The sequence below is a fragment of the Siphateles boraxobius genome, unplaced genomic scaffold (assembly GCF_051911475.1).
Source record: "Siphateles boraxobius isolate OS27281-9 unplaced genomic scaffold, OSU_SipBor_1 8, whole genome shotgun sequence".
In the NCBI taxonomy this organism is placed as follows: domain Eukaryota; kingdom Metazoa; phylum Chordata; class Actinopteri; order Cypriniformes; family Leuciscidae; genus Siphateles; species Siphateles boraxobius.
In genome coordinates, this window is record NW_027509208.1 from 11088234 (window position 1) to 11114123 (window position 25890).

At 39.0% G+C, this 25890-nt stretch overlaps 2 protein-coding genes across 13 annotated transcripts in view; one reads left to right on the plus strand and one right to left on the minus strand.

The window, feature by feature from the left end:
* Positions 1–635: 635 nt before the first annotated feature.
* On the plus strand, positions 636–2412 carry zar1 (zygote arrest 1). Its single transcript, XM_077219719.1, has 4 exons — positions 636–1321; positions 1501–1593; positions 1718–1792; positions 2057–2412. The coding sequence occupies exons 1-4, from the start codon at positions 662–664 to the stop codon at positions 2198–2200; spliced, it is 972 nt and encodes a 323-aa protein (XP_077075834.1). The 5' UTR covers positions 636–661; the 3' UTR covers positions 2201–2412.
* A 1062-nt stretch (positions 2413–3474) lies between these two features.
* fryl (furry homolog, like) overlaps positions 3475–25890 on the minus strand; it is a 118646-nt gene continuing 96230 nt past the window's right edge. For 3 of the 12 annotated variants that reach the window (XM_077220696.1, XM_077220690.1, XM_077220693.1), the window contains 15 exons: positions 25450–25650; positions 25164–25325; positions 24979–25053; positions 24721–24900; positions 23853–24047; positions 21364–21546; positions 15105–15487; positions 13093–13300; positions 12357–12506; positions 11956–12054; positions 10056–10124; positions 8756–8773; positions 7969–8079; positions 6183–6376; positions 3475–5362 (listed from right to left, as the gene is read on the minus strand). In XM_077220696.1, coding sequence (XP_077076811.1) covers positions 5059–5362; positions 6183–6376; positions 7969–8079; positions 8756–8773; positions 10056–10124; positions 11956–12054; positions 12357–12506; positions 13093–13300; positions 15105–15487; positions 21364–21546; positions 23853–24047; positions 24721–24900; positions 24979–25053; positions 25164–25325; positions 25450–25650 — 2532 coding nt within the window. In that variant the 3' untranslated portion in view covers positions 3475–5058. Of the gene's footprint in view, positions 5363–6182; positions 6377–7968; positions 8080–8755; positions 8774–10055; positions 10125–11955; positions 12055–12356; positions 12507–13092; positions 13301–15104; positions 15488–20869; positions 21547–23852; positions 24048–24720; positions 24901–24978; positions 25054–25163; positions 25326–25449; positions 25651–25890 lie in introns of all 12 variants that reach the window. The other 9 variants (XM_077220697.1, XM_077220695.1, XM_077220691.1 and 6 more) reach the window with 7 other exon arrangements.

Here is a 25890-nt window from a genome sequence, read left to right on the forward strand (position 1 = left end):
CTGCCATCATGATATTTTCAAGATCAGGGGGCATTTTAGGCATATTAATAAGACAATATTTATCAAAAGAGCAACCATCATCTGCAATGACCTTCACACAGAAAGTAGTCCAAATAGAATTGTCCCTTTTTTTAATGGAGTGACATCCATTGCTTTAAATTAAGGGACACAACTTCTTAAGATATGATTTATTTTTAAATAATTTATATATTTACTATATTAACTAGTTTGTGTTTAAATGTTATATTGTTGCAATTAGACAGCTCTTTGATGTAGGTTATGTTGGGAACATGCACATGTCACAAGTGAAATCTCTCAAATTCAATGAAATATGTAGCCTATTTTAAAAGTAGAGTATGGAACTGTCCATAAATAATAAAGATGATCCATCTGGTAAAGGTGTTGTGACCTGCTTGGACAAACAAGCAACAAGTGACTGGTCAACAAACTAAACACCAATGTTCCCAAAACAGCAAACAATTTAAATCGTATTTTCCAACAATAATTAAAGCCTACATGTTTATGACTTTTTCAGGTCTGGAAAATTCCTTTTGAAAAGTCCCTAATATTAATTGGGGTTAATTAACCACCTGACCTCAATCTGTGTCCTTGTGTCTACTTAAGCCGCTGCAATGCGTTTGCCATTCGGCTAAGCGAAAAAATGGCTACATATGGTAACGAGACAGTCGACAACTATCTTTACTCTTCTTACAATCCTTATTCCTACAAAAATCCCAAGTTCAAGGGCTGGAGACAGAAAGCTTACTTCGCCAACTACGGTGAGGGCGAGAACTACTTCGATAATTACCACAGGGCGCAGCTCAAGTCCATCTTGTCTCAGATCAACCCGAACCTCACCCCGCGTCTGAGGAAAGCCAACACCAAAGACATCGCGGTCCAGGTCAACCCGAAGACCGACGCGTCCATCCAGTGCTCTCTGGGCCCGCGGACCCTTCTGGCCCGGAAGCGTGATGCCCTGCGCATGCGGCGGCAGGAGGTTCAGACCCCCGGGAGTCCCATCAGCGGCGGCGTCCGGTTCCCGCGCACTCAAGCCGTGTACTCCCCGGTCGAGTCCAGGAGACTAGTGTCCCTCTTCAGAGAGGAGGATGAGGAGGAGGAGAAGGACACGGAGACGGTGGACCGCGCTGAGAAGGTGGAAAGTGCTAAGAGAGACGAGCTCAAAGAGAGCGAGGAGAGCATGAAGGAACCGCTTAGTCCAGAGAAAAATGAAAAACAGACGGAAACAAATGAAGAGAACAGAAACGAGTCAGTGAAAACCGGACAAAATGAACCCAAGTCCAAGGCTCGCGTGAGATTCCAGGTTAGGGGAAGTTAATTACCCTTGACGCCAAATCATGTTTGTTTTTGCTATTTTCACTGAATTTAAAGTGCAATTGAATAATCATTTTATATTAAATTACATTTACAAATGGAGTATCTTCTAAAAACACGTTGGAAAGCAATTTAAGTTTTCAGCAGTGTTAACTTGTTTTAATGTAGTTTTTGGAGCAGAAGTATGGCTACTATCATTGCAAAGACTGCAACCTGCGCTGGGAAAGTGCTTATGTGTGGTGTGTCCAAGGCACAAACAAGGTAATAAATGTCTACATATTTTTATTTGCATGCATAGCCCACGTTAATGTTAAACAGACAGACATTTCCCCCTCTATTGTTGCAAGTGTATAGCTATTGATCTCTGCTTTACTGTCTCTTAAAGGTTTATTTCAAGCAGTTTTGCAGAACATGTCAGAAATCATTCAATCCATACCGGGTTGAAGACATAACCTGTCAGGTAAGCCAGTCCTGCCATTCTCAACTAGAGGGCCTGAGGCTTTCTATGGGACCACAGCAAACTTCCAAGGGTGTAGAAGCAAAAATGACAAAATAATGCTTAAAATGGCTTAAATGAAGGCACAACACTTAAAACTGATCCAACTTTAATTTGTCCCCATCAACATTTTATTCACGAACCATCTTGAACTAAACTACGAGTGTCAATAGTTTACATATATTTTATAGATCATATATAAACCGTGCACTTTGCATTCATTTTCAGACCTGTAAGAAAACTCGCTGCACATGTCCTGTAACATCACGTCATGTGGACCCCAAAAGACCTCACCGACAGGATCTGTGTGGCCGCTGCAAAGGCAAGCGTCTCTCCTGTGACAGCACATTCAGCTTCAAATACATCATTTAGCACCTCTGTGTGCTGTGCTCAGGCTTTGTTGTTGCCCAGCTGGATTGTCCACTTCAGTCTCTGCATCCTCGCTCCACAAAGGCTGCAGTGGGGAGGCAGTTCCATCAGTCTCTACAGTCTCATTTGTTTTTGTTTTGCTTTCATTTGTACAGTAGCTACTTGCAGTAACTGCAGGTGTCAATTCTGAAAAATAAAAACGGCAATTACTAGCACATCTGGAACCAAAGTTTTATGTGAACTGCTTTGCAGAAGGATGGTTTGAATGGCTCAATTTTAGGGTACGTTTACATAACGATGTACTAAAACAGAAGTTTTATCTTTGCGTTTTTCACGTACAGAGGACAATGTTGTCAAAACTATCACTGTTCACACAGGTCTGTGAAAAGGATTAATAACGCTGAATTCATGCCAGTAGTTTGTCACTCTAAGGAAACCCTATGCGCCTATAAACTGAACATGTAATGCACTTGTGCATCATGTTGACACTGTTACAAATTTGCAGTTTACACATAACTACATCCTTTTCAAAATTGTGAATTTTCAGGCCTTCAAAACATTGTCATAAAATGAACTGCCAACACGCACAAGTTCAGTTAAACTTAGTAGGATTCTTTAAAAAGTTTTTTTTACTGATACTTTAGTTTCTAAAATTGCATAGTCCAGAGGTCATTCAGGAAAGTGCACATTTTACATTTCAATATGAAGTGACCAACTTGGATGAAATTGTGCTTTTTTTTTTTTTTTTTTTTTTACAAATTAAGCTTCTAACTTAATCCCATTTCATTAACTTGAATTTGTTTAGTTTGTACAGTGGCTAAGAACCTAAATTGAACAAATGGTTAAGGTTTGTTGTAACTTAAAATAATGCAAAACAGTAATTTGTGTATTTATGCAATGTAGGGGGGTTGTTAAAAAAAAACTTCAAGTTTCACATACTAAACCTGAAAAAGACCATTCACACACCAAGGATACTTTCTACAGTAGAACTATTGTACACTATTGTACAGACACAAAGGAACACTGTTGGAATCCCTTTCTGAACAATTTATTCCAGCTGATGAAGGTTAACTTTAAAGACCTTGAGCATTTAAAGTGTCATATGACACGACTGCAGCACAGGCTTATGTCATCCATTGGTGTGGGCACTAATATAGTTGGTATGGAATGAGCAAAAAAAAAGTGCATAATCAAACATACTACTTATATGGTTAATAACTGGATATCTATCTACAATTAAACACTGAGGACCATCAGGAAATGACAAAAAGCCAGAATTGCTTATAATCAGGTTTTTATTTAACAGTACAGGAAAAAGCAGGTAATTCAGATGACAAAGACAAACCAGAGAGAAATGTGAGAGGGGGAAACAGAAAAAAGAGATAATGCACCTCTAGATAAAAACTATATTTTTCCAGGTAAATAATATATCCATTAAATAATTAAGAACAGCATTCAAAATGTACCAAACAAGCAACAGAGGAGATCTCTGAGAGGAATGAATACAGTGAACGTTTTATTTCTCAATGTGCCATGACAGATTAAACGATTCCCCCCTACGTTTGAGGATACCGCTGTTTTGTCTCTTTGAGTTCGGCAAGCGAAGTGCAGTGCCTTTCAGAAGCGTCCCAGAGCCCACAAACCCTCAGTGCAGCCCTGAGTCTAGGGTTAAGACAGAGCCAACATGGACAAACACTAGCCCCAGTTTCCCCTCAGCAGGGGCTCCAGTGGGGCCTCAGTGGGGGACTTAGGGCCAACATGGAGATCACAGTGGGTATCAAGGAATGCATATGGCAAAAGCTCGACCCGAGAAGCCGAGATCATTCGTCGGGAAATATTGAAGATTAAGGTGGCGTATTATCATAAAGGAGAGGGCAGCCCATGACTTCCCAACAGCTATTCAATTCGCTATTTTTTTTGCATTAGTCATTAACCTCTACTGAGCTCTCTGATTGAACAGTGCATTACACAAATGTACAAGGAAAAATACTGCTTTTACACTATACATTTTCTAAAATATATACAGAGTAAAATAAGTTATTGATATTTCCATGAGTTGCAGCCAGTTTGCACTTCACCTGTGCATCTCGGTTTGTTAACGTGCATGTATAAGAGAGAACGGGTGTGCAAATATCAGTCCATGTCAAACGCACTCGCACGCACACTCTCACGCTCACACTCGTCCTCGCACGCGTACACAAGAGTCTATGGTTTCCTACAGGCAGCTACTTATTTGGTTATAGTTTAAGGGTTTTGTAAGAGCGGCCCAGTGAAAGCTGAAAGTTCTCCCCGACGCAGGTCAATAAAGTTAAACAGATAAACCTCTTTAAATGGAGGGTATGGCCCCCCAGCTTACAATTACTTGTTAAATATCCTAACATTTACAACCTAAGACTGTTAAAAAATACAATTCTCAAAAAAATATTTGTTGCAGGCTTTTCTCTGTCAAGCATGCTTTTTGCAATCGACAATGCGAGTCTCGCCAATCCATTGTGATAACTCTGATTCTCACAATAACGCTTCAAATCCCATCTCTGCCCCAGTGCATAATGGGGCAGACGGATGTGGATCAGTCTAAAAAAGGACACCACCCAGAGGTCATAGGTCATTCCGCCAAAAAGCTTCAATTTTAGCATCATTACCGCCAGTGTCCCTCCTAATGCTTCTCGACCAGTCCCGTTCTTCGTACTTTTTACAACATCTGAAGAGGTTAAACTATTTTGGAGAAAGGGGGGGAGAAGAAAAACGTAATAGTTTTGAGTAACTTATGTCCACACATTCTTTAGCCCTTTGAGGTGAAGTCTAAGTGAAAATCCCCAAACCCACCACCCAGGAGGAAGAGAGTTGAGTTTGTGAAGCTCTCACAGTCCAGTGCTGAGGACTGTGTTTTGAGTGTCGATTTGTGTCTGGGTGTGGGCCGTGGGGGTCGGTGACAGGATGCACGTCTGGTGGGTGTGCGGGTGAGTTTGAGCCTGGCAGAGAGCTTCACGGATCTGAAGGTTGAGCTCCATGAGGCGCGTGCTGGCCTGAGAAAGATCCCTGCTGGGGCCCACCACAGCCAAACAGCCCGTCTGACCCAGAGTCTGGTGCCTGAAGTAAATGTGCAGCAGCGTCTGCACGGCATCATCCTTCACACTGCCAAATATGTCATTAGGCCACAGGCACCTGAGGGAATGAAGGGAAGTAAGAGACATAGAAGACGGTTTATAGAGGAAAATACATACTGGAATCTATCAGATTTATGCAAAAGAGAACTGGAGAACTGGTTAATTAGATTATGCATCCTAACTAGACATGATGTAATACATGTTGGCAGCAACAAGCAATTTGTCTGTCCACTCTGAAATCGGCCAATCAGAATATGGTTTCTGTTTAACAAACAAACTATGTAGAGCAAGATTTTGGACCACTGAGATTGTACTGTGGGTAGAGCTACTCACTTAAATACACAGTAAGTGATTGACAATATGCCACATCGCTTTTAAAGACTGGTTAGGACAAAAAACTAATAAAAAGGAAAGAGCTCTTCAATAGCTTGGTGCTAGTTATATGAGAGAATATAAATGTCCATTTTTAAACAGACTTCTTTCTGGTAATGTATGATTGACTTCTCCAATTACTTAGTTCACTTAAACCCTGCTGCTTTCTTCCAATTGTTGGATGGAATCAAGTCTATGCCCTACATTTTTTTTCCAATCCAATGTACGTCACAATATGGAAGAAAAGATCTGTGGCTACTTCCACTGCGACTTTAAAGTCACCTTGAAATCAAAACGGACAATTCTTATTTTTTATGGAATATTGCCGTTTATTATAAATACTTTATCTGTGCACATCATAATTTCTTTACTGATATTGCTGAGATCGCTGCAATTATCGAACAATCACCAAGTCCCGCCTACGTTTCACTTGGCTATACATTACAATACAGAAGAAAATATCGGTTGCTACTTCCGTTTTACTGTAACTAATCTGTTCATCATACCTGAAGGCTTTAACTTGTGCGATAGCTGTGCTGAAGTCCCGTGCTCTAAGACTCTCGATAAGTGAGTGGATGGCCGTCTCTGTGCTCGACTGGTCCACCTCAAACTCGCCCTCTCCTTCCTGTCCATCACCTACCGACTCCGCCTCCTTCAGACAGCTCTCTAATATGGCCAGCTCCTCTGACATGTTAGTTACCTGAAAAACACACAAGCATGTCATTTTATATCAACATTTAATTAATATTCTCACAAAAAAAAACAACCTGAAAAACAACCAATTCACCAATACAAAATTAATCATTTGACACACCATTAAAGCACACCGTAGTCATGTCATATTAAGCATAAACACATTGAAAATTGAAATGAATATATTCCTCATGCAGTGCGCTTATTAACTCACGTCACCAGCAACATAACAAAACTGTCTGCCCCAAGCTGAACATGTGAGAAATGTTATTCTTTCTACATAACAGAGGTTGCTGAGGTCTGTGTGTGTATGTGTACGGTCTATAACGTGTAAGTGAGTTTGTATTGACGAGCAATAGGCTGAATGGCTTTGCTCTGGTCTGTGTTAAGCATATCAGTCTCCCTCAGTGAGCTTAATAAAGTTACGCTGCAGTAAGAGCATTATTTGCAGTCAGACCTTTATGTGTCCATACTGGCACACATTAACACAAACTACCACAAAATCCAAAAAGAAAACTGAACATCTTCTGTCTTTATGGCTGGCCTTAAATCTGTCTATCTGTCTGTCTATCTGTCTGTCTGTCTGTCTATCTATCTATCTTTATGTATTGACATGCCAAATCTTGCATTGAGATGCTGAAAAAAAATAGCTATATGTGTTGCAATAGCCAAATATGTCCTTTTAATGTAATTCTACATAAAAAAGATTGTTCACCCAAAAATGAAGATTTTGTCATCAAATCACCCACCCTCATGTCATTTCAAACCCATAAGGCTTTTATTCATTTTCAAAACACAAATAAAAATATTTCTGTCTCTCCATTTCAAGTCTTTTCACCAAAACATTGATGCTTCAAAGATTTCATAAAGACATCATAAAATAAATCCATTCAACTCCAGGTGAGAAATCCAAGTCTTTTGAGGAGACACAAACAATTTATATGATAAACAGATTCAATTTAGGCTTTTATTCACATATAAACATACATAGAAGACACAAAATATGTTGAACTCAAGCTCAAATGCGCTTCCTTGACGTACGACGTGCGGTATGTATCTTCATTTGAGTTTCAAAGATGAAAAAAAGTTTTATGGGTTTAGATTAGAACGACATGAAGGTTGATGACAACATTTTTATCTTTTGGGTGAACTAACCCTTCTAAAATGATGGATGAATAATGATTCCTGTGTAAACAGTGTCGTGCACATAGTCTATTGGTGGAGACAGACAACGCCAAGATAATGCCTGGAGAACATCTAACCCTCTCACATCCAAAACTTCTCATTCATATACAGTCTTACTACTAGTTTACAACTTTGCTCACTCAATAAGCATTCATTGGCATATCTTTATTTTATTAAACCATCCTGCCTCATCCGTTTTTTTTTTTGGGCTTCTTTTGGTGTGCCAGCTGGTCTGTTTATAAAATAAACCCTTATCAAGAGAGCAGCTTATTATCATTGTGCAGGTGCAAGAATCACAGAGGCCTAAAATCATGGTTACATTCATATCGTTGTCCAGACTATTCTACAATCATTTCTTAAGTATCTGATAAAAATATACTTCTAACTATACAAGGAAACACAGCAGATACAAACCTCTGCCTCTCTCTTGATGTTGTCCACTCTGCTGATGAGTTTGCAGTAGGCCTGAAAGAGCAGTAGGAGCTGGAAATGGAGTTTATACAACCGTCGACACAACTCCAGCTCCTAGAGATAGAGATAGAGATAGAGAGAGAGAAAGATCACGACACCATCACCAAAACATCTTCAGCTTTAATCATAAGCTCTGTCAGTAGCAAAACAGCATGATCAGATGAACGGACGGCCAGATGAATGATCAAATGGAGGGATAGACAGATGGAGGGGAAGGGTTACACCCTGGTGAATCATTTTGAGCAGCATGACTATATATGGTTCCCTAATCAGAACGAAACACTGAAAGAATGATGTTTCTGAAAAACTTCAGATCTGAATGGAGTGATCCAAAATATGTCAGTGAGCAGATGGGTTAGATGGAGCATGCAAAAAAGTGCTGGAAAAGGGAATCTGAGCTACTTAGGTCTACCCTCCTCCACTCAGTTGTCCATGGACACACTCCACACGCAAATTAGCATTAGCAAAGTTAACACCGGAAGTATGCAGGACTCATTTAAGCCATTAAATAATGAAATTCATTAATGAAGCTTGTAGTGATGATATATGAATGATCATGAATTGAACACGTCTGTGGTGTTGTTAAGAGATCAGATGTAGGGGTTGTTCTGAATTCTGATTGGTTGAGAATGATTATGCAGATGTATCAGTGAAGAATAGATGAATGCTCAGTGTGTGTGGCTGAATAGAAAGGATTGCGACAGGCTCTAAAATACAATAAACAACTTACTGCTAGCATTTCCATTTGCTAAGCAAGAAGGACAGCCGGTCACAAAAAAAGAGGAAAAACAGGAAATGAGAGAAAGACCAAAAATTAGTGAGCTCACAACACCCCAAGACCACCACAAGAGAGAGAGAGAGAGAGAGAGAGAGAGAGAGAGAGAGAGAGAGAGAGAGAGATAGAGAGAGAGAAATATTGCTCTGTTGATAATTAACAAATGACATAAAGGCAGTCACATGCAATGCATTCGGGGATAAATTACTTTGAATCTATTTTCACTTTTATTTACACTCAAACATATGTAACGTACCTAAATATATGCAAAATAGGTAGAAAAGCATGAGAGAGATTGAAACCAATGCAAGTTATAGTAAGAGAGAGAAAAGTTGCCAGAAATCATTTTCACTGTGGCATCACAAAACCTGACATAAAAGCTATGACGTTGCAGAGAGTGTAAAGATGCTAAATTTAAATTAATCTAGATTAATAAATGCTGTAAATAATGTACGTTTATGATATCTAATTTATTTAAATAATGTTAACGGATTGACTCTAATTGAAAAGTGTTACCAAAGCTACCAAAATCATAATTCTCACACTAGATATGAGCAAGAACAGACTACACCATTCAAAAGTTTGGGACTGGTGAGATTTAATAATTATATAATTATATTTTAATTAAATTCGGGCGGTTTCTAGTCTCACGGCTGTCATCAGCAGCGCCTTGTATCGCCAAATCAGCGGATGGCGGGCGGGTGCGGTTTTGAAAATTGGTCAAAGACGTTGGTGCGGATGGATCAGGATGGCGGACGGATGATGAGTTTTGTGATGCGGTTGCAGATAAAATAATAGCCCATCCGCACATCTCTATAAGATACATCTAAACAGTGATACTGTGAAATATCATTTAATATATTTTAAAATGCAATTAATTCCAGTGATGGTGCAAAGCTGAATTGTTAGCAGTCATTATTCCAGTCTTTTGGGGCTGATCCTGATAAATTGTGTGGATGAGAGGGATATGCAGAACTTTAAACATTTAAAAAAGACATTTAAATACTGTAGAAATCTGTGGCAAGTTTGGCTTGCACAGATTCTGTGTGGACCTGTGTTATGGATGTGTTATCTGTGTTATGAGTGGTAGAAAGCTGTGAAAATCAGTTGCCCTTGAATCACCTTTGCTTACACTCTTTCAGATTTTCTGACATTCTTATGTATTTCTCAGAAATGAATAAAAATATTTAGAGCACAAATGTTCACGTTTGCATGCTGAAACAGACATGCAGTGATGTGAGTGTTTTTTTCATACCTGAGCTTGAGTCTGGGGTCGCTGGTTACTGTTTTTATCACCGAAAGTCTTTCTGCAGTTATCCAACCACTGCATGGAGAAAAAGAGATGAGTTACCTTGTTAACCATGTGCAGGTGTAAATTTCTGATGTTATTGGTGAATGTGAGCAAAGACAGATGACGTTTCTGTGAGTGCGAAACGTATGGGAGTGTGTGTGTGACGTAAATTTAATAAGAGTGAACTACTTAGCAAATTAAAGAGGGTCTGTTTAAGCACAGAGGGGGTCGGGATATAATGCTAGAGGCAGTGCCTGTGTCTCATCCAATTAGTGTCCCCTAGTCATCCACTATCCCATCTGGCCCCTCTGCTCCCCTTCCTGCAGCCTGTCCGCCCAGCTAAATGATTTAGGGGCTCCGTGAGGCTATTCTTAGTGACCGTGCATGAAGAGATGGGAGCTGACGGAAGCTAGCGCTGGCTAAATCAACTCACGTCTGGACATGATTTAGCAGCAACACTATTTGCAAAGAGACGTCAAGGAGCATTTTATGATCCTGCCATGTCAGCTTATTCTCCTCTGCTCTCTCCTCCATTGCATAACCCTTTAAAGACGGGTTTAAAGATGAAGCTTTGACGCACAAACTGCACAGAAAATGCCCAGGTTATTTATATACCTCCCATATCTACCAGAATTGGATTTACCTGAAAATCAGTCCACTGCTTCTATCTTAATGCAAACAAAGATGTTCGGTTGCACTTTATTTTACAGTACATGTACTTACAGTGTACTTACCTTAAAAAAGTAGTGGTTAATGTAAGGTTTATACATGGGTTAAGCTTAGGTTTAGTACTTAGTTATTACCGAGTTATTGTAATAACTATAACAAGTACATAGTATGTACATGGGGAACAGGACTGTAAAATAAAGAGCTACTTTAAAGAAAGAATTTCAGTGAGTAATTTAAAATTCATTTGCTTGAAACAATTTATGGCTTCAAAATACTCAAAATAAAGAGCACAGCTTAATTGTCCCTTTTAGAAAAAAAGGTAAGCATAAATCACCATCAGCAAACATTTGCTTTTGTATTCCATGGAAGGCAAATAAATGATGTGGATATGAAAGTCAGTAGTTAATGCGAGTTCCCTTTCAATATCGGTCTCTCAACGTTGCGTCATCGATGACACTATGGGAAAACGCCTTGCTTCTGGAATACCGAAGCCTGATTGGCATAAAGACATTGTAATGTCCAATGGTGTTCAAGCACGAATTAGGTTTATATCGCAGCGTTTGGCGCCATTTCCTCCGAATCTTTCTCCTTCATACAAAACTGCGACATCTATCGTCATTTTCGCTGTCGAGTCATCGCCAAAAAGTGGATTTTAGGACTACAAGGATCCTTGTTTCGGTGACCAAGAATGTCTTTAGAGCCTTGTTCAGTCTGCACAGGGCCCACTGAGCTTCTCGATGCGCCCATGCAGAAGCTGCTGTCAATGCATGGCCATGAGCATCGTGCCTCCTACTCCACCAATTTCGATTATCTTTCATTCTCAAAAATCGAGAAAGAAATGTACGGCGAGATTTAGTTTTGTGTATCGGGAATTGATTGGATGGTTGAATCACTGTTGTTTGCTAATCTCTGTGATCTCATGAGGGGTTGCTGAATGGGAGGAATTATTGCCCCTACACTGATGCACATGCATTCAGAGAAGAGATGTAAGCGGAAATTAATGTTTTTAATTAAAGATTACGAGGGCACATAACATTTTTTTTTATGTGCACGGATAAATCATTCATTCATTCGAGCATTCATTCATGCAATATTCAATAAAAATAAGATTTAGCATTTTGATTTCATGGTGACTTAAAGCATTACACATGGTTTGTAGTTAAGGCGCCTGATATTGTTTAAGTTAGTGTGTCACCTGTTCAGCTGCTTCTCTCTTGCTGTTGTAAGTGTCCAGATGCTCTTGTAACTCCAATACACTGAACTTTAGTGTCTCCAAAAGCCCACAGGAGACCAGCTAAACACACACACACACACACACACACACACACACACACACACACACACACACACACACACACACACACACACACACACACACACACACACATCAATAGCGATAGCAATTATGTCACTAACACACTTATTGATAAATTATTTGACATAAGCTTTGTAAACAGGCAAATTTAACTACCCCTAAATGCAATGCCACTTAACTGTGATCTTCCATTGTCCTCAGGTATTTTAAGTATTATAAGCATTGTAAGTATTTGAGTGTGAGGTGCAGAGGAAGTGCACACTCTAAATGCATAAACTCACAGTTTCAGCATCCAGCAGGACTGTAGGGCACTGGGAGCAGGAGGTCATGACCTCTAGAGAGCTAAGGAACTGGTTTCCCATTCGTTGGAGCCCGTCCCCAAGGAAGCGTACTGAGGCATGGGTAATAGAGTCAAATTTCCTTTGCATGTGCTAAAGAGACAGGAGAGAACAAACTCAGACACACCAAGTAACAAATCAGCCAAATAACATTATGTAGGTTAATATTTTTGAAAGAAGTCTCTTGTGCTCACCAGGGCAGCACTTATTTGATAAAAAATAAAATAAAAACAGTAATATTGTGAAATATTATTTCAATTTAAAATAACTGTTTTCCATTTTAATGTATTTTAAAATGTAATTTATTCCTATTTTCAGCATCATTACTCCAGTATTCAGTGTCACATGATCCTTCAGAAATCATTCTAATATGCTGATTTGGTGCTCAATTGACATTTCTTATTATTACCAACAGTTGCTGCTCCTTAATATTTTTGTGGAAAATGTGATAGAAATCTGTGATAGCATTTATATGAAATAGAAATCTTTTGTAAAATTATAAATGTTTTTACAGTCACCTTTGATCAATTAAATTCCTCCTTGCAGAATAACAATATTAATTTATTTTAAACTAAATCTTACAGAGATTTACAATATTTTTGAACAGTAATGTATTTGCAGAAAACGGTTATTATTATTATTATTAAAAGTACAAACTCACAAACACTCTTAATTTTACCTGGAAGAGTCGTGAGAACACATGGAAGGTATACACAGCACAAGACCCATCCGAGTCTGACAACATCTGGTTGACATGGCAACGCCAGGCGTCCTCCTCATCGTCATAGGCTACGGGTTGGAATGCTGCCAAAATAGCAGAGAGAAAGGGCGACGGAGGTGGCGAGGCCTGGAGTTCGGGAAAGCCGTCTGCATCACCCTCATCTTGACTGTAAACAAAATGGGAAACAACAAGACTCAGACGCATGTAGAGATGTGAGCACCAACACAAAGAGTCACATCATTTACAAAGGAAAAACGTAAACAGAGACATGCTGTTCTTTCTCTTAAGCTCTCCCTCCTCTCTCTCTCACTGCAGATGTCCTGTGCTGCAGTGTTGTTACAGTCCAAATCTACTGCAAATGCACAAAATCAACATAAGCACATACAGATAAATACACACTCACAGGACTGAAGGGCCGAAGAGCTTGATGAAGCATACAGAGTAGAAGAATTTGAGACCAGTGCTGCTGAAAGATGTGGAGGACATGGCTTTCATCTTCATCCTCACTAAAAGCTTTTATCCTTCCCTTCAATGTCTTCCTGCTCTGACGCTCTTTTTATCGCAGTTGCCTCTCTGAGCTCTTTACCTCACGTGTTAGCCTAAATTCTCCCGCTGCGTTTGTGACGTTCTCTGTTTTTCCCTCTCGATCCCTCCCCCACCCGCTACTGCACCGCACCAGAGCAGTTCCCACACGCGCGGAGTGGCGAATGCAGCCTCTCTTTCTGTTAAATGGATCTCAGCAGCAGAAAGTTGCCAGGAAGAGTAAGGAAAGGCCCTCATCGCGCCGTGTATGCGCAAAAATCGAATTAGAGCCCTCTGTTGAATCACTACCTATAATTTTTATTATAGGCTTAGAGGATGATATATTGCACTGCAGAGGAAGTGTGTGTAAGTGTGTGTGTATAAGAACGAATAAAGAGAGTTTGTGGAGGCACTTTCTGATGTGCATGGGTATAGATGGCTGACCTTCAAGAGCAATAATGTTGCCAAGTATGAGATCACCATTCACAGCGTTAATAAAACTCATCCTTATTATTCACAGCACAACAGAAGCAACAATTAAATGGTATTAAATTGTACAGTGCTGAGCAAAAATATACTCTGTTTGCGCCTGGTATTAAGATCTCAGATGATCCAATCAAAAGTGGACAGCAATAAACAGTTGTAAACAGGGTTCTGATCACTCAAAAACAAGTTGCATTTGCAGTGTTAGCACTAATCCATCTTGATGCATTCCAGAAAATAATGTGTTATGTTAAAAGTGATGTCTGTTTATGCTAAAATTAAAACTTGGAAGCAATAGCATGCTGATAATTTCTGTATAAACTATCGTTCAGTTTTGGGTTAGTCCAATTTTTCAGCTTTGCCATCACAGGAATAAAAGACATTTAATTAAATATACTATTTCACAATATGACTGTTTTTACTGTATTTTTTAAATCAAATAAATGCAGCCATGATGAGCATAAGTGACTTATTTCAAAAACATTTAAAAAACAAAAATCGTAGACCCAAAACTTTTGAACAGCAGTGTACATAATTCGATTGCTTAAAAATGTGCTTGTCATTTCTGCCATTTTATTTCTACCACAGTCTATAGCACTGTGAGTGACTTAACTTAGACAGCATCCTAGGCGCCCTCCTGACCAAAGCAGTTACACATTATAGGGAATAATTGCAGTTTGGTAAGCCTTTAACTATATGAGTTTACATTTCATAATTTATTTAATATGTTTTCATAATTTGGAATTTCATATGCTGCACTTCATGTGAGAAAAACTAGTTGTGTTGCATGCAAGTGGCTATATAAAGAGTCCTATGAAGAGCATTTCAGATCAGTTACTTTGAGGTTTCATTTGGGTTAGGATACTGCTGTTAAAGGTAGCTGTCTATGTAGGTGGTAGGGTTTTGGAACAAAGCCATGATTGACTTTGAACCCCATGAATGGTTACCACAGAAATCAAACCAACCTGGACATGCCAAAAAAATCTGCCTCCTCTTCTTCGCATCTATCATCTAGCTCTTTCAAAGCCAATGTCACATCCTCGTCACATACTGAATCGGGGGCCGAGTCCAGAGCCAGGGGCAGAACCGTCTCCTCCTCACACATGGAGTCCAAGGCAGAGTCTATGATGGGGTGCGGCAGCACCGGCTCATTATCGAAAAGGGATCCAGGCGGGCTGTCAATGGCCGGTGGAGGAGGGGGGGCTGGATCTAGGTCGTCGGTGGGGTCCTGGGAGTCAGGTAAGTCACATATTTCAGAGCGGTCTGGTGGTAGAGGAGGGGCACTGCCAAACCCCGTATCATCACTGACACTGCTACTTAATTCATCCGCTGCAGTTACACTGGCATCCTGCAAATGTGAACATGGACAGTAAAGGGCAGTCAGGAAATGCGGCAAAAGGGGCACCGTTTTTTTGGAGGGCAATATTTTTTTTTTTTTTGTGAGTGCTTTATACTCTAATAATACAAAAATCTGTATTATTAGTGCATATTATTGAAGCTTCTTTGCAGTGAATTTGTGTGCATTAAGCACTTAGCAGACCTACTGCCATATTACAACACTCCAGAGCTGAGGCGGTAGAAAGTGTATTTATTTTTTACTGTGCTGTAAAAACATTCAGGTCATGTGGGCAGCATGAAAATTAAACTTAGAGTGAATGTCACCAAGGGACCCTTAATCAACGGCACTCACAAAATGGCCTAGCTATACGCTCTCAGTACTTCAATTAGGAGAGGAGGGAAAAAGCAATAACGGTACAGGCTAATCTTTCACCATTGACTTATGATGTAAATGTGACCTGCAGAGGAATAAACCTGTGACATCAGAGGATCTATATTAAATGGACCACTGTGTCGCCATTCATAAATCACATGAAGCACCCAGCTAAATAGTGGCTAACTATAAAGTCTATCAAACTCATGGGAAAACATCTTTACCCATAATATGTCTGACGAACAGGACTCCACAGATACTTGCATCAGTGAATGACTAATTCTGTCTTCTACTTCATGAGAACACAAAAATAAAAGTTATACAAGATATTCATCCATCCATTCTTCAAACCACTTGTCCTCTACAGGGAGACGGGTATACAAGATATTACACGATGCACTTAAATGCATATTTATTTGACATAAAATGTACTAAATTAATAAATACTTTGAGAATAAATCGATACGCATGTGCCTTTTTTGCTATTACTCTAAGAAAGACAAAAGCTATAATACTTTTTCATATACCGTTTAGTTTCTTTGTTTAACATTTCGGTCTAAATATTTATTTCTATCTAATAATGTATTAGAACTGTTAAACAAAGACAATAAACTAATGAATATGAGAAATGGGAGCTCCTGTGCTCTCGGTGCTGTCATAATAAAAACTTCTGACACTTATCTTCCAAAATTATATGTCAACAATTTAAATGTATCTTTCAGAGATACATCTTCATTCACAACTTAAAACGGATTGCTGAAGGTTCAAACTCTTGGAGATCACACAATAAATGCAATGGGTGACAAAATCACATGAGCTCAATTTCACATAAAACCATTAAAAACCACAAATCTTTGAGATGCATGATGGACAATTTGTCATTATGATAAATTCCAGCAAACAACATGAATGATGGTAAAACATCTATGGGAACAAACTGTTCCATCTCAGACTCATGTTTTATTCAGACCTACTTTAAGGAGACAACTAAGAAAGAAAAAAAATCTAATTGAACGAACTTGAGTTTCTCTTTTTCCCTCTCCTCCTCCATTCTATTTATGAGTCTAATGCATTAACAGAAGAAGGGAGGGTGGCGTGGAGCCAAAGTAGAGGCGGTATTAGAGAAAGCTTTTAGGGATTCTTGGCTGTGGTGGCCAAGCAGATGAGTAAGACTATCGATGGTTTTATCTGGACTCATTACGCTAAGAGCAGGAGAATGACAGGCGAGATGCCCTTGAGCTGATATTGAGGTATGATTGGACTGGACTCAAATGGTCTTAGCTGGACTAAGTATTGATCAAACATTGTTCATTCATTAACATAAAAATAAGGGGTATTATGCTATGAATTGTGACTATGGGTTTTTGTACATTTTATACACAGTTTCATTTTGACTGAAAATAATCTTCACAGTGGGGAACATCCTAAAATTATAATTTTTCCAGTGTAGAAATGTGTCATTTAAACATCAACCAAATGAACTGGAATAAAAAATAATGCAGATATGAGCAGTTAGTTAAGTTACAGTGTTAGTAACATGGCTGGCTAAAGCCTGTTAGTAGTCTTTAATGTTCTCTCAGTCGGGCTGTGCATCTTTTTTTACTTGATTACAACTGGATGGCTGCTCTTTACCCAAAAACTAACATTCATCACTTAGTCACCCTTATGTCTTTCCAAAATGTATAACCATGAAAATGTAAAAATGTACTTTGAAGAATCTTCACACTGCTCTTTCCACACAATGAAAGCATATAGTGACCAGGTGTTGACAAGTTTCACAAAGAACACAATAGAGCTCCATAAAAGTTGTCCAAACTATTCGTGCAATATATTCAAAGTCTTCTGAAGTCATACGATAGCTTTGTGTGAGGAACAGATTGATGTTGTCATTATTAACGGAAAGTCTTCCCCTCTGCTGTAGCTCTCAAATATCATTCCAGTATTGTTGTTAGTGTCGTTTTTGGTAGTTGAAATAAAACTAAATAAAATATAGATTTAAAATATAGAACTTAAATGAGAAATTAGAAAATTTATAATGAGAGATGTTGCAGCTAACCATTAAACTAAGATGAAGTACTAAAATTACTAAACCAATACTGAAATAAAAATGAAAGCTATATAGAAATATATATATAAAAGACAAAAGTATATAACTAATACAAATAACACTTGTATATGTGACACCAAATGTCATTGGTTTATTTAAATTGTTACTGCATTGCTTCAGAAGACTTGAAATATAATATATTAATAATATACAGTGTTTCCCCTAGGATTCTTTTTTAGGGGGGGGGGGGGGGGGGGGTGTAATGCATGTCTAATTAATTGAAATCATGTATTATGAATCATTAAACAATACTTTTTTTTAAAATATATGAAAAAAAATGTCACACTAATTAATTCTGCGCTAATTCACACTAACACTAATTCTGTGTTGTGTTTTTTCTGGTAATAAAATGAAGACATAAAACAAAAATTGTATCATTTATCATCAATTTTAATCATGTGAAATTAAATAAACTTTTTGTCAAATAACTTGCTGCACAATGAGCTTTACTGTTAAAATTAAAACATGGATTATTCCTTAAAAATTTCAGTTTTGATGATAATTTATTTGGATTAGTGTTAGTGTATTATTACATTGGGACATATCTAAATTCTAATGTACAACAGTAATATATTTCTGTCAAGTTAAACCGAACTTTTATTTTGACGGGTTGCCGTGAAGACCTTTTGAGTTTCTGTGTGTTTATGTCATGATGATAGTTGTTCTCAAATGAAGCGGTTAAATGATCACGAAGTAGGGTTGGGAACATACTGTCTATGGTTGGGAATCGTAAGAAATTTTTCGGTTCCGGTTCCGCCAAACGATTCCGGTTCCGGTTCCCATTCAATAAAAATTATTAAAACTAATACAAATAGTAGTACGGGGAAAATACACAATCCTTTTTGTGTTTTATTTCTGATAGGCCCTACTTGTCAAATGAGTTTAACAGACTGGCAATGTCAACAAATGCAACATATTATTTAGCAATATTTTTTTCTGAAGGAAAATAAAAAATGTTGCATTCTCAAGGATAATTTGGGACCTGTCCTATATCTTATTGTATATCCAGCAGTGGAATACCCTCTCAGAAGGGGTAGAATATGCTTGAACACACATGTAAGATCCAGACAGGTGAAACATAATATTTTTTAAATCGGTTTGAATGATTGATTTCTGTGAAACTTCACTTGTTTCCTTACTGGATTAAGTGCTCTAGCAGTTAGTCTAGCAGTTAGTTCTTCCGTCTTGCGGAAGAACATTGTAGCCGGAGCTACTTCTCTATGTTTATGTCAATGACGCGAGTGAGTCACGCAGGCACTGGGCTACTCCGCAGCAGTGCCGAACCGACCAGTGTAAAGTAGTCTGAGTCTAAACGCTTATTACAGCCTTACCGTAGTGATTCAGGATAAGACAAAAACACGTTTTGAAAAAAGGCATTCATGATGTAATCGCTCATTATATACATTTTGTAAATTCTGAAGCGAATTTTCGTTATTTGAAGCGACTTTCAAAAGGTGATTAACTGTTTTAACATCAGTGTTTATTCTCGAACTATAAACTTTTATCTCAGTACTTCTGTGATCATTTGAATATTTTTAACACAGAAATATCGATACTGTGTTGTTGAAAAGACAGAAAGTAAAGCTAACGTTAGATGTTTCATGTCAGCGACAGCGCAAACAGATTTGAATGTCCCGGTGTGAAGTTTTTGTCATTTAGGAATAAGATCGCGTGGGTGTTTGAATCGAGATCGTTTAAAGATTAATGGTGCAGCTCTACTGTCTTATTCTCTCTCTCTGCGTTGATATCTGACGCAATTTTTTTTAACTTGTTATACGAATAGCGCGAGGGACAGTGCATTCATTACAATTTTAATATTTATGTGGTGAGACGTCGCTATTAAAGGATAAGCTCCCAGCACTTCGTCCACACATCGCATCAGAACCAAAAACACTACCGGTTCTGCATAAGAACCGGTTCTCGGTTCCCAACCCTATTACGAAGTGACTTTCAGAGTGGATCTAGAGCCTGGAGAGGAAGTTCATGCGTTTGTGTCTTCATATAGGCCAAAAAATAGCGCAAGCGTCACACGTGCTTCAGTGTGTGTGTGTGTGTGTGTGTGTGTGTGTGTGTGTGTGTGTGTGGTAAATGAAACTGCGCGTCGGCGGCACCATTCATTCACACAGAACATGCAGGATTCGTATTTAAATAGTCTTTGTGTTTTAATATTCACACACACTAGTCTACATCGCGATTTGATTTCAAGTGTACTGAACTGCTTTCTATTTTTTCCTCAAATTTACAAATTCCGTGAAATTCCGCGTTATACACTAAATTCCTTTTTTATGACTGGATTTCGTCAGCATTTTAGGGGGGGCGGGGGGTCGTTTTGGGGGGGCGGGGCGCCCCCCCAAAACAATGGTAGGGGAAACACTGATATATAGTAATATGAACTACCTTTGATGACATTTTTTTGGTAGTTTTGGAGCTTGACAACATGCGGTTACTATTCTTTCATTGTATGGAGAGGAAAAAAAGAACATTCTTCAAAAAAAAAAAAATTTCATTTTTGTCCCACTGATCAACAACATGCGGGTGAGTAAATGATGATAATGTCTGGATGAATTATTACTTTAACAGGGATTTAAAAAGGACAATATCAACATACATGAGTTTCTGCTCATTTTCTACATTGTGTGCTTAACCTCATCCCTAGCTGTATTTACAGGCACTCCACACGCTTCTGGAAGTTGTTGCAGATGCTATCTGGAGTACAATTGATGATTGGCAAATAGATAAGCATGTTTAAATGGATCATTTGATATCTACGGCTATAATCGGTCCATGTAAAACAGTGAGGGATTATGCAATACAAATGGCCAAAATGAAGAAAATGTGCCAAAAACTCATGTTTGTGGATACTGCCTTTTAAACCCCAGTAGAATGGTGGTATAGTTTTCCATAATACTTACGATGAGGCTTCAGGTCCTTGGATAGCAGCGAGTGGTCATCATCAGAGCCTAAAGCGTGTTAACGTCTGTGTTTTTCAACCTTTCTGGGACCAAATTTGATGTAGTTCTAGCACAGCAGGCCTGAGGTGTATTTTTGTCCCTGATGATAATCTCTTCCCCAATCACACATTAAGCAAGCAAGCAGGCCCCACCCTCATAGCAGTCAATCATTATCTAAATGTCAATGATGGCAAGTGTCCCATAAAGCAACCCAGTGTGAGGAAAAGAGAATGTGCCAGCATTTTGGCAAAGGAAACAGACATTGCCTAGTGTTCAAAACCCAACAGTTTCTGGAAACACTCTAGCAGAAAAAGCTTGACATTGACACCATTGGATGATAGGGGGAATTTGATAGACAAGAAAACAGCAGCAGTTAACTCCACAAGAGAGCAAAGCGCGAATGGCTAAATAGCACCCGTGCACCACAATTTATTGAGATTCCTGATTGATCCCACCTCAGGCAGCTGGCTGCTATTGCTGTCAGAGTGGGCGGTCTCATGGGTGGGGCTGTCTGGGCGGGGTAGCGGCAGGGTGGGTGTGGCCTCTTCAGTCAGGACACTACTGGAGGACTCTTGCGACTGCTGGAGCGAGTCCAAGTGATTGGATATGGCATCATCCGTCGCAGAATCACTATTAAGCTGCGTAAAAAATGGAAAAAGTATCAATATTTAGTTAAAAATTTAGTGTAACATAGCATTTGCTGTAGAAGTCTTTACACTACACTAAGTGTTATGTTGCATGGTGTACATAATGGATTAATGAAAAGTAGTTCCTGAGTTCTGCACTTTTTAATATTTCATATTATGACATCATGCGGCATGCCAGACAAAATGATGTGAACCTGGCAAGACCAATTGATATACCATATGCACGGTTACTTCCTGATTTACGGTGAACTGTTAGCTGTCATTCTGTACTGGCTGATACAAAACTATCAATGGTCGACTTTTTAATTTCATATTTATATTTTAATGCAGTTATCACACTTATTTTCGATAATAACATAACATAATGATAATAATGGATTTTTCGTCGTTTTTTTATACAAAACGTTGGTACGTTTTTCAAGGCGAGATTTTTTTTGCCAATAAACCAGTTTTATTGATTGCATTAAAGATGAAGTTAATGGGAATGTTAAGAAACACTATGTCTGTAATTGGACACGCACACGGAACATTTTTCCAGCCCTTCAAATGTTATTATTAATGTGATGACCAAAAGCATTATTTGTTCACCCTTCTTAGATTGTCCCCATTAGTAAAACCAAACGTTTCAAGATGTAGGAAATACAACAATTGGTAAATACAACAATGAAAATACCGACGCACCAACCGGTGACATTTCATCTGAAGGCTTATATTATTGCGGAAGGTCTTAAGAAAGTTCCGTGCATATGGTCAATTGCATTCTAGTCTTATTCAAACAGTGTAGGAGGAAAAGGACAAAAACAGGAAAAGGAAGATGACTTTCACTCAGCAGCGTTTAAGGATCAGTTTTCTTTAGCTAGTAGCTCATGCCCCATAGCAAGCGAAAGAGTGCAATAATAATAATAATTCTTAGAGGTTTGAAATATAAAATATTATTAAGCTTGGATATAAAAATTCAAGCAGAAAAACTATATGAAGCCGTTAAAGTAATGAGAGGGCCTGAAAGACTGGAGAAACTGGAAGAATTGGAAGAGAGAGCAACTCTCTGAGAAAACAAAGGAAATTAACATTTGAATTTCTCTCTTGTGCTATCATGCTGAGATCACCTGAAATTCACCCAAAAATTTGTGTCAAAGTGTGTCTTCCAGGCAAATGGTCTCGAGCTCTCAGAAGGTGTAAACTCAATTCAAATTCCCACTGATAGCAAATGGTTCCATGTAAATCAACTTCTGCCCCCAGTAAGTCTAGGACGGCGATTAATGTAAATTCCCACTGTATACTCATGTTTACATTTGAAAAGAGGTTTCTGCCTCGGTCTGCCTATATAATGAAATGCAACTAGAGGCTCGGGGCGATTCTGTAACTAAGACTAGCTTGCGATGCGAAGTGTAAAGAAAACACTTCGCATCATGTATTTTATAATGTCAAGGTATTGCATCTTCTCTCTTTTATTCCAGAGCGTTTGATGTTTGTATCTATTATCTGTGAACTGATTATGCAATTGGCGTGATACATTTACCTGACATAATAAATTCTAAACATTTGATTTTATTCTAATCAGATTTTGGGCATTCGGAGTTGAAAGACATCACACAAAATCACGTTATGATGAATACGGACTGACTTGTTTAGCTTCAATCCATCCAGTACGAGAATTTCAAACACGTTGATATTTTAAGCAGTTTTAAGAACACATATTGTTTTCATTTGTCATGTGTCTCTTAGCAACAAAGCACATGTTTCTGTGATTTTGTGTCAGATTAAAAAATGTGTGCAGTTCATTCCAGACTTAAATATCTTCTTGTATTTAGCTGAAAGTATAATCAAATAATTTATATACACGCAAGACGACATGCAACCATATGAAAGACAGATGTCTAAATTTTGTGAAAATCTGGAAAAAATTCTGTGTGGGCATTAAAATGAGATCATGCTATCTAAACAATTATGCCAAAGTTACTGTAGTATAAGAATGCAAGACAACTAAACTCATGTATTAAAAGTTTCTCTGACTGGCTAATAGATCACCAAAAAAAAAAAAAAAACAGAAAAAAAGGTCCCCATCACCTTTCTTACCCCAATCAAATAAAAAGAAGGATTCAAAATAGGAGTAAGGGTCAGAGAGTGCATAGGGCATAGGGCACTTATCTTAATACACCAGAAGTGCGGTCTATGCAGAAAGCAAGCATCTAACCCCGCCTAGGTAGGCCACGGCAGCGTCTAAGCCCAATTTGGCGCACAGACACACCATGCCGGTGCCCCCTGTGTGGAGGGGGCCCAGAGGAGAAGGGACTTACGAGGTTGGAGCGGGTGAGAATCTGGCTAGCGCTCAGTACCTCCTCCTCAGATGACTCATCGGTGTCCTCCGGCTGGATGAGACTGGGCGTGCTGCCGGAATACTGGCAGTCCTGCAGAGACGGAACGTCACCTTTGTCAATGCTATCCAGAGAGCGACGCCGCACACCCCAGTTGAAATTGTCCATGCTCTCCCCCTGCAGGTGGAAAAGTAGAAAGCCAATAAGAGGAACGCAGATCAACTTTAAACTGCACACTATGTGAATTATACAGAAGGAAAAAGTTAAGAAATTAAATGAATACACTATACAAAAGACGACAATATGCACAACGCAACCACAGAGCACAGTCAGGGAACACTGAGAACTCAACAATGACAATTTAAAAGATGCTTCATATTCTACTTTAAATGAAAATTGTTTAATTTGCACCATCCATGTACTTGCGAGAACCATCAGCTACAATTTAAAAAACAAATCCACTTGATTGTCTAGCAGTAAAATGGAATTTGATTTTGAGCAATTTCTGAATGGGTGCAAATTTTCAAATGAATAATGACAACAAACAATTGTAGATTAAAACACAAACTTTTCCCTGAACACTGCTTAAAACTTACCTGAAGCTCCTGGACGCAAAAGAGGAAAAAAGATAATAAGAGTGTTAGGGAGAGTTAAGACACTGAGATAATGTGGAGGTGCACAAACGGACACAGGTGATGTCAAAGAAATACACACACTGACTCTTTCTTTGTTTACTTTTGTTAAAGGTGAATCATGTATCAGTTTCTGAGATGTTTGCAATAAAACACTTTGAGGATTGATTGGTGACGATAAAAATAATGGGCAACATGCCCAGAGCATTTGGGCTCACCTCTCCATCCTCCAACTCAACATCTAGGAAGTCAAAGTCCTTGAAGACACCAAACTGCTGTTCACTTCCACAATCTTCAGCTTGCACTTCCTCCTCCTGTGTCACTTCCTCTACAGTGGGGATCAGACTAGTCTGCTGGTCACCACCTGCATCCAAATCCTCATTTGAAGAGAACACCACCTACAGAAAAGAGGTGTAATTAGCCATTGCTAAAATTATGCAGCCAAATAACATTCTGAATATGAGAAGAAAACGTACAGATGGGTTTTTAGGCAACCCGGACTCTGGGCCACATAGAGACAGGACATTCATCAGTTTCTCCCGAGTTCTCCTCTAAAAGCAGAAAACAACATTACCATTAAAATTAGAATTAAATTCAAAAAAACTATCATTCAAAGTTGGTTAATTAAGATTCGACAGGTTTTCATAATAGTTGACACTACCTGTGAGAGCTGTGGTCTCTTCCAGCTGACCGGCACCAGCCCATTTGAATTGGAGCCAGAGGAAGTAGAGGAGGTGCTTCTTGTCACGGCAATTACCTGTGGTTTTCCGTTACGCCCGGCTGCACTTCGCTGGTCTCCATACTTATGACCTATGATAGGTGTCTGTGGGTCAAAGGTAAAAAAAATACTGTCAAAAAAGATACTATGATGAGGTAACTACAATAGACATACACTGACAAACAAACAGAAGAAAAGAAAGAGAAAGAGAAAATGGCAGGCCAAGCACCTCTGAGATGTCAAAGTGGAAGTCCAATGTTTTTCCTGGCAGCTCTTTAGAAGAGTTGTTGAATATGCGAGTGAAAGCGATCTCCGGGGAGCCGGTCGACTCCGTGCTGTAGGAGCGCTGCACCTCATCAGGAACCACCAGACTCGCTGAGCGGGACACCACCAACTTCAGAATGTTCTGGGCCTCTTTCCAGTTCGGGCTCTGTGGCAACGAACAACAAACAACAAAACTCTTGAGGCCATTTTTTTTACAATACCTATTTAACCTAACAAGATGAAAAGCTTCAATAAAGACCGCAGCTCAAAAGCGCCTCCAAAAGCAAACAGCCCCCCGTGCCATTTATAAAGACTAATACACACTACAGCAAAGTCCACTCTCCAGTACCGTAAAATGGGACAGGCATACTAAAATAAACCTCTGGAGGGACTGATGTTATAATTG